Source organism: Phoenix dactylifera, chromosome 1, assembly GCF_051530095.1.
Source record: "Phoenix dactylifera cultivar Ajwa chromosome 1, Ajwa_hap1_PhDact_Kaust_v1.1, whole genome shotgun sequence".
Classification (NCBI taxonomy): Eukaryota; Viridiplantae; Streptophyta; class Magnoliopsida; order Arecales; family Arecaceae; genus Phoenix; species Phoenix dactylifera.
In genome coordinates, this window is record NC_143190.1 from 25,338,964 (window position 1) to 25,348,529 (window position 9,566).

Genomic DNA, 9,566 nt, shown 5'->3' on the forward strand with positions numbered 1-9,566 from the left:
TTAGTTTTTTCTTTTCTATAATCACATACATTTGCTTTGTGTCCTAATGTTCCACAGCAAAAATATGTTATTTTCTTAATTTTACTCTCCCCCGCTTTAACAAAGAAATTACTAAGGAGTTTTTGCTTATTTTTAGGTTTATACCCTAAACCAGCTCTATTGAATACAGCTCGTTGACTATTAAGTATCATATTCAATTTTTCAGAACTATATGTAAATTTTTCAACCAAGGGTTTGTATTTTTCAAGTTCATTAGTTAGTTTTTGTTTTTCCGTTTTTAGAGTGTTTAATTCTTTTGTGAGATTCTCGTTCAATATTTGTTTATTGTTTTTAAGTTCTGAAATTTCCTTAGTTAGTTTATCCTTGTTAAGTTCAGAAATTTCCTTGGCTAGTTTTTCATTATCCTTAGTTAAGGTATTAGATTTTTGAATCAACATTTGATTCCTTGTTTTAAGTTCTACATTTTCTTTAGTGATAGAGTCCTTATCCTTAACTAATTTATCGTATTTGTGGAGGTGAGATTGATTGGTTAGTTTTAGCTCTTTATTCTTAAGATTTATAGCCTTATATTCAACCATTAATTCATTAAATGCATCATACAATTCATCAAAGGTAAAATCTAGATGCGTTTCGGATGATACCTCATTTTCATTTGCCATGAAGCAGAAATTGGCCTTTTCTTCTTGTTCCTCATCCGATGATGATGATGATGAGTCGGAGTCCGATAAGGTGGAGACAAGGGCTTTCTTTTTCTTGTACTTTCTCCCCTTCTTCAGCAAGGGACACTCAGCTCTGATGTGCTCCGGCTTCTTGCACTCATAACATCCAATCCCCTCATTTTTCCTTTTCTTACCCTTATCCTTGTGATAGGAACTTGAGGGGCCTCTCCTTTGATGAAAGGACTTCTTCCGGTTGATGAATTTTCTGAACTTGCGCACGAGAAGAGCCTCATCATCATCTCCCTCATGATCTTCTTCTTCACTGCTACTGCAAGACAAGTCTTTGTTAGAAGATGTAGATTTGAGAGCTATTACCTTTTTCTTATGGGTGGACTCTTCTTCGCTGTGTTGTTTCATTGTGAGCTCGTGCGTTATTAGGGATCCAAGAAGCTCCTCAAGTGGAAGCTTGTTCAAGTCCTTGGCTTCTTGGATTGCCGTCACCTTGGCTTCCCATGACCTTGGTAGACAGCGAAGAATCTTCCTGACAAGCTCACTATTAGTATAATTTTTGCCAAGGCTTTTTAGGCCATTGACAATATCAGTAAATCTAGTAAACATGCAGGTGATTGTTTCATTAGAATCCATCTTAAATAATTCATACTTATGAACTAATATATTTATTTTGGATTCTTTGACTTGATTCGTGCCCTCATGGGTCACTTCAAGGCTATCCCAAATCTCTTTTGCAGAATTGCAGGTGGAGACTCTATTGAATTCATTTCTATCTAATGCACAGTAGAGCACATTCATTGCTTTGGCATTGAGTTGTGCCTTCCTAAAGTCATTGTCATCCCAATCCTTTTCAAGTTTGGGTATAGTGACACTCTCTACATAGATGGATGGGATGTAGGGTCCATTTAGTATAATGGTCCACATCTCATAGTCTTGGGCTTGGATAAATATTCTCATCCTAGCCTTCCAATATGAGTAGTCGGATCCATTAAAGAATGGGGGTCTTTGGGTGGACTGGCCCTCAATGTGGGAAGATCCAAATGGGGTTGTCATTTTGATCTTTTACTCTTAGGGTAAAAGAGTTCCGGCTTTGATACCACTTGTTGCCCAGATAGACAACCCAAGAGGGGGGCGTGAATTGGGTTTTAAAATAATTTTGCAATTAAAACGTTTGTGGATGACTAATTAATACTTTTGCAAGATGATTAATTAGTTGCTATGTGCTGTGAGTGAAATGAGAGTAAGAGAGAGAGACACAAGCAATCACAAACACAATGTTTTTGTAGGGTTCGGAGCTAACCCTTGCTCCTACGTCCACTCCCCAAGTCTCACTTGGGAATTCACTATAACCCCTCGGATTACAGCCGGTTGTTTTACAAGCTCACAACCCAACTTGTTGTTTTACGAGGTCACAACGAACTCGGTCGGTTTTCCCAGGCTCACCGACTAGAACCACCCGATTGTTTTCCCGGGATCACAATCGAACCCTTACACGTTGGTTTTACCCTCGGCTCACCAACCAACCTCTACACCCTTGATTCAATCCCCCGAGTGAATCAAGTGACAAGAAAACAGTTTATAAAGAATACAGGAATAGCTTCTTGAAAAGCAAATATAAACAATATAACTAAGGAAGAGTTAGAAGCCCTCAAACATATTTTTAGATTTGAGGAAGGGGGCTTCTCGAACTCTGCAATCTCCTCGTGAGTAGGAAGAAGATTTGCTATCAGATGAGGAGCCTTGAATGCGAAGAAGACGTTGGGAGTATGGACTTCAATGCACTTCTTCCTTCTTTCTCTTGTATTTACTCTAGAGAGGCTTTGGTAGGTGAAAATCACTTTAGCTTTGAATGATTTTTTAAAACCATAGCTGATTTTTTCGGTGTTAAGCACGCTGATTTTTTTTTTAAAACCATAGCTGAACCTGATCGGGTTGCCTACGTACCCCTTCACAAGGGGGATCAAGCCACACGTAGTTCTTTTTAAATTTCAAAAATGCAGCGAAAAAATCGAATCAAACAATTTAATTCATGCATGCTTATAAGATCAAATCTAGAAATCAGCACCTTAAGAACACATAGGATTATGCCGGAATCGTTTAAACAATTATCCTAAAACTTTCATACATGATTAACTATCAGATCTGAAACTTAAGAACTCTATTCCAATTTAATCTTCGAATATCCATCGAATGGATTCTGGAGATATCTCCGTGAGGAGCCCCATAAGAGGGTAAAACCTCGAAGAATCGGACCTAGATCTTGACACCATAATAAATGATTAATGCTAGATTAATACCTTTTATGATGGATAAAAGTTATGGATCTAATTCTTGACTTTGCAGCCATGCACACGAATGGCCTCTACGAGAAGTACACGCGAAGTTCCTGAAGAGATCTAATCCTGCGGAAGTGCTAGCTTGCGCAGAATTTCTTGAGGCTGAAATTTGATCTTCCCAACGCTATCAACTTTTGATCCGCCTTCTTGGAAGAACTTGGAGGAAAGGTTTAGAGGGATTGAAGAGGACTTAGATCTGATCTAAAGACTCTTATCAGGGACCCCTAACACTAATGGCGTGATGGACTTAGAAGAGGAAGAAGTCGGCTAGATTGAATGCAGAATTTTTCCATGCATGAACTAGGGTTCCTCTCTTTTCTTTTCCCTTTTTTTTCTTCCATTTCTCTCTTTTTTCCTTGAATTCGACCACCAACTGATGGAGGTCCTTTTAATGTTGCTATCCCCCCAACTTCATTCCAACCATCCCAAATTTGGGGAGGATTTTGTTGGATTTTGAATTTTGAATTCAAAATTCAAGTTCATGTGCCATTACATGATGAAGCTTGATCTAATCTAAACCTTTCATCATTTTGCCACTTCCCTCTTTCAATTTCCAAATTCCCATTCCCCCAATCAGATTAGAGGGTCACGTGGTGATTTTGTGATGATTAAATTCGAAATTCAACCTTAATTAGAAGTGAGATAAAGATAAGGATGACATATGCCATGAAGAGAGAATTTGATCTTATCCAATTCTTTTCATGAATTTATCTCTCCATTTTGATCCATCTAATGATGAAAGAGGTCCCTGATGTTGCCAAGTGTCCCATGGCACCATTAAATAAATTAAATTAATTTTTAATCATATTAAAAATTAATTTATGGCGCCATGCATGGATATGTGACAAGTGGTTTTCAAGATCCGAACAGTTTCAGATCAAACCTATTTAATTTAATTAAATCCTAACAATTAGAATGATCCAATTACCATGGGTTGAACCTAATCCAATTAGGTCAATCCCTAATTAAGCACAAATTTAATCTAATTTAATTTGGTCAACCTAAGTCCTCTTGATTCAGACCTAATCCAATCAGGTCAAAAATCCTGATTGAGCCCAGAATTGAATCTAATTCAATTTGGCTCATCCTTAGTCTAAGTACTCAATCCAATTGAGTTCATTAGCAATCTAATTACTAATTAATTCTTCGATAATTACTTTAATTATTTTATAAGATAGTTTGCCAATCGAATTGACCAAATTATTCCTGAATGATTCTTAATCATTCATCAGCCTTCTTGATCAATCAGAAATCTTCTATGCGTGTGACCTCATAGGTTCGAACCTAAGTCGGTAGTATAGGAACGACTTTCTACACTAATCGATGTGACCATCTAGCAATGGTACCCGACGTCCGGATAGGCCGAATATATGCAAAGCAAATATTATGAAACCTTGAACTATGGTTACTATATAATTCAATCCCTTTGACTCCTAGTGCCAGGATGACTTAGAGCTCACTATCAACCCTATAATTAGTACATCAATTATGTGATTAACTTTATATATCCCGTGACTTCTCACTGGGATTACCCTGGCCAAGATTTTGCTAAATTAATCACAAGACATTATCTCCTATTTTCAGAAGGGGTCAATTCCATCTCGACTCACAACTGACTACGCAAGTACTTGACTGCACCTAGTGACCTTCCGTCACTGAATTAGAAATTCAGGTAGTCCGTGTTAGATGTATGCCCTAGAAGCCAATTTTGGCTGACACGTTATTAATTCTGGGACATAATTTGTATTTGACTTTATTATTGAATAAATGAAAGGCATCTTTTTCATTCATATTGTTATTGTGTCTATGAATCGTCCAAAGAATTAATAAGATGATGATGCATATTCTTAAGAGTTGAGAATTTGAGCCATGTATCATTAGTGATTAATTTCTGAACGCTCCTGATCGATGGATCATCACGAGGATGGTGATCGATCCGATGAGATCAGTGCATACATTACTTTCCTTATGGTTGGACGAGACTCGAGTCCACGGTGTGGGGACACTGAAGTAATAGTGCAGGTGCTTGTTAGAGAACAAGGGTACTGAGCGTGACCAATACAAGAAGTCACTTGGATGTCTATCCACTCGTCAGTGACTTGCTTGATGTTGCAGTAATGTGACTGGTCCTTTGATCTGCGGTGCTTCGGCTACTCACAATGAGGTTATTGTAGTTTGACTGCACACATACATGATCTCTAGCCATATGGATCCATGCAGTGTAAATTGGCTTGATAGAGACGCAACGAATGATAGAGACGCAACCAGCCCATCTAAAGATCCTTTGCATGGAATTGAAGGTCCTATGACTAGGGCCAAGACTAAGAGGATGAAACAAGCTTTGGAAAGCCTGATCATAAAAATCAAAGGAAAAGAAGACCAACGTGAGATAGAGGCTGCACCTAATTGGGTCACTTTCATACAATTGGGTGAAGATGCTTTGAGTCCAACCTGAAGACAACACTTTGGAAAGTCCAAATCACATGACAAGAAGCATTCATGGGAAGGCCAACTTTCCTATTGTATTTGGATTTTCGTGCATACTTTTGGGGTGATATTTCAGATGATGTTTTGTATTCCCCAAGTCACATTCAGACTTTCTTGTAGTTCCCAAAGTCACTATAATTACTTTGGGATCTTTTTCCTAAGTTCTGGTTACTTTTCTAGGAGTAGGTGTAACATGCATCTTTTCCAAGCCTTGGTAAATGCAGCCTTGGAAAATGCATGACAAGTAGTGCTATGTAATTTCCTAGGAGTTGCTTCTCTTTGAAGCCATTTCAGCCTTAAAATAGCACCTGATTGTACTTGAGAGGGGGAGAATGCATGAATGAAATTTGAGAGTTTCTCTTATGTGAGAGCTTCACCTTTGTTCTTGGATTAGAACTTGATAGTGTTGGTTCTACCGGCAGGTCGCGGTTAGGGTCACGCTTCTTTTGATAACTTTGGTTCTACTGGCAGGTCGCGGTTAGGGTCAAGTTCCTCTTTCTCTACCTGTTTCCAGGACGGTCCGAAGTGTGCTCTTATCATTTGGTATCAGAGCCCAGTTCCTGAAATCAGGTGTTATCTATCCTTTGTGTGTTTATCTAGTTTAATTCAAAAAAAAAAAGGTGTTCCGCTGTTGTTTATCTCTATATCCTTGGTGACATCTTCCTTTAATCGGTTTGTGTCATCGTCCTTGTTTCTTTCTGTTCTGCTATTTCAAAAAAAAAAAAAAAAAAAAAAGAGAAGGAAGAAAGAAGAAGAAGAAAAAAAGAAAAAAAAAAAAAGAAAAAATTCGGGGCAGATTTTGCTTCTAATTTCCTTGTGGGTTCTTTAACGCTTCCATTGAATTGTTCTCAATTCAAACCTTCCTTGAACCCTTTGTTGGTTCCAATTAAATTGTTCCTTGCGAGTTCTTGTTCCCTAAGGTTATCATCGACTCCTTACTGTTTCCTGTTGTGTAGAAACATCCAAAAGGTTCTTATTTAAGAGCTCATAAGGTGAAGCTAAGTGGTAAAAGGCAAGAGGGTGAGATCATCATCAAGAAAAAGCCATAAAAGAGTGTCCACCAGAGAGAGGAGTGTGTGAGGACCTATTCTGTTTATACTAATCTTTTGATTGCAGCATACAAAGATGAGTAGTGAAGGTAGTAAACAACCAGATGTTGATATGAAGTTATGGATGAAAGCCATTGCTGATCAACTTACTAAGCTTGGTGCACGAATGAATGATTTGGAATCACCAAGCAGACTCAAACCTTTGAGGGGGCGGATGTTTGAAGAAGAAGAAGAAGAGGAGTATTCGGATGGAAGAAGTAATGGAAGGAGGCAAAGAGATGAATCAAGAAAAGACAGTCATTTGGGAAGTATTAAGATGACAATCCCTGCATTCCAAGGTAAAAATGATCCTGAATTATATTTAGAGTGGGAGAGAAAGGTTGAACATGTGTTTGAATGTCATAATTATTCCGAGGAGAAGAGGGTTAAACTAGCCATTGTTGAGTTCCATGATTATGCTAGTATTTGGTGGGATCAAATGGTGACTAGTAGACGTAGAAATGGGGAGAGGCCTATTGGTACATGGGATGAGATGAAGGCTGTCATGAGAAAAAGGTTTGTACCCAGCCACTACTATAGAGATTTGCATAGGAAATTGCAAAGTCTAACTCAAGGCTCCATGAGTGTGGAAGATTACTATAAGGAGATGGAAATAGCCATGATTAGAGCCAATGTTGAAGAAGACCGAGAGGCAACTATGGCTAGATTCATTGGAGGTTTAAAGAAGGAGATAGCTGATGTGGTAGAATTGCAACATTATATAGAGATGGAGGATTTGCTGCACAAAGCTATTCTAGTGGAAAGGCAATTGAAAGCTAAGAGTACTTCCAAATTTACTACTAGTTCCTCATGGAAATCGAATTGGCAAAATAACAAATCTGTGTCAAAGCCAAAAGAAGATGCAAAGGCCAAAAATTCGATTGCTGCACCTAAAGGTAAAATGGAAACTAATTCATCCTCTAGATCTCGTGATATCAAATGTTTCAGGTGTCAAGGAGTTGGACATATTGCTTCTCAATGTCCAAACAAAAGAGCCATGATACTGCTGGATAATGGAGACATAGAGAGTGTGAGCTCAAGTGATGATGACATGCCACCATTGGAGGATTGCAGTGATGTTGAAGTTGCTGAACCTGTTGTTGGAGATGTGCTTGTTACTAGGCGTGCTCTCAACATGCAACCTAAGGCGGGTGGTAATGAGGAGCAACGTGAGCATATATTTCATACAAGATGCCATATCAACGACAAGGTATGCAGCTTAATCATTGATAGTGGGAGTTGCATTAATGTTGCTAGCACCTTGTTGGTTGAAAAATTGAGTTTGCCCACATTAAAGCACCCTAATCCATATAGACTTCAGTGGCTGAATGATTGTGGAGACATAAGGGTGACTAAGCAAGTGATGATTTCATTTTCCATCGGTAAATACAAGGATGAAGTTCTTTGTGATGTGGCACCCATGCATGCTGGACATCTACTTCTTGGGCGTCCGTGGCAATTTGATAGAAGGGTTATTCATGATGGGTACAAAAATAGATACACTCTTGTTATGAACAATCACACTATTGTTTTAACACCTCTCCAACCAACCGAGGCCTATGCTGATCAAATCAGAATTACAAGAGAGTGTAAGTTGAGAGAGGAACAATTGAGCATTCAAGAAAAAGAGAGGAAAGATAAGAAAAATGAGAGTCAGCAGACGAAAGAAAAGAATAAATCAGAATCCAAAGAAGAGAAAAAAAAGAGAGTGAGTGCATTTGCAAGCAAAAGAGAGGTTGAGAGTGCCTTGTAGCAAAAGAGCAGCTACTTGTGCTCATACACAAGGATGTTTATTTCACTAACGAACTCAATTCTTCTTTGCCTAGTATGGTTGCTTCTTTGTTACAGGAATTTGGTGATATTTTTCCAGAAGAAATTCCCCATGGATTACCTCCTACAAGAGGTATTGAGCATCAGATTGACTTAATTCCAGGTTCTTCAATCCCAAATAGACCAGCCTACAGAACAAGTCCAGAGGAAGCAAAAGAAATTCAAAGGCAAGTAGATGAGTTGCTGCAAAAAGGATTTGTGAGGGAGAGTCTTAGCCCGTGTTCTGCTCCTGTGATCTTGGTTCCGAAGAAAGATGGGACGTGGCGCATGTGTACGGACTGCCGAGCCATAAATAAAATCACTGTAAAGTATCGATATCCTATCCCTAGATTGGATGATATGCTTGATGAATTGCATGGTTCGTGTGTGTTTTCTAAAATAGATTTGAAGAGTGGATACTATCAAATTCGCATGAAAGAAGGTGATGAATGGAAAACAGCTTTTAAAACAAAATATGGTTTATATGAGTGGATGGTGATGCCATTTGGCTTATCTAATGCACCCAGCACCTTCATGAGGTTAATGAACCATGTTTTGCGTTCTTTCATTGGGAAATTTGTTGTAGTGTATTTTGATGATATTTTAATTTATAGCAAAACCTTAGATGAACATGTTAATCATTTGCATGTTGTTCTTAATGTTTTGAGAGAAAACAAATTATATGCTAATCTTAAAAAGTGTTCATTTTGCCATGAATCTGTTGTGTTTTTGGGTTTTGTTGTAAGCTCGAAAGGAATAAGTGTGGATGAGGAGAAGGTAAGGGCAATTAGAGAATGGCCTACACCTAAGAATGCAAATGAGGTAAGAAGTTTTCATGGTTTAGCAAGTTTTTATAGAAGGTTTGTAAAGAACTTTAGTTCTATTGCTGTACCTTTGAATGAACTTGTTAAAAAGAATGTTGTGTTTAAGTGAAATGAAGTGCATGAGGAAGCTTTTAATTCATTAAAAGAAAAATTGACCAATGCACCTTTGCTTTGTTTGCCTAATTTTGATAAAGCTTTTGAAATTGAATGTGATGCATCTGGTGTTGGCATAGGGGCCGTACTAATGCAGGACTCTAAACCAATTGCTTACTTTAGTGAAAAGCTTAATGGGGCATCATTGAATTATTCCACGTATGACAAAGAGTTGTACGCTTTGGTGAGAGCTTTGCA

General features: G+C 38.2%; 1 protein-coding gene across 1 annotated transcript; it reads left to right on the plus strand.

Annotated features, from left to right (window-relative positions):
* Nucleotides 1-6,859: 6,859 nt before the first annotated feature.
* LOC149768552 (uncharacterized) lies at nucleotides 6,860-9,324 on the plus strand. The gene is made up of 4 exons (XM_089930420.1): nucleotides 6,860-7,792; nucleotides 8,431-8,683; nucleotides 8,795-8,930; nucleotides 9,138-9,324. Exons 1-4 carry the CDS (start codon nucleotides 6,860-6,862, stop codon nucleotides 9,322-9,324), a joined length of 1,509 nt encoding a protein of 502 aa, XP_089786546.1.
* Nucleotides 9,325-9,566: the final 242 nt, after the last annotated feature.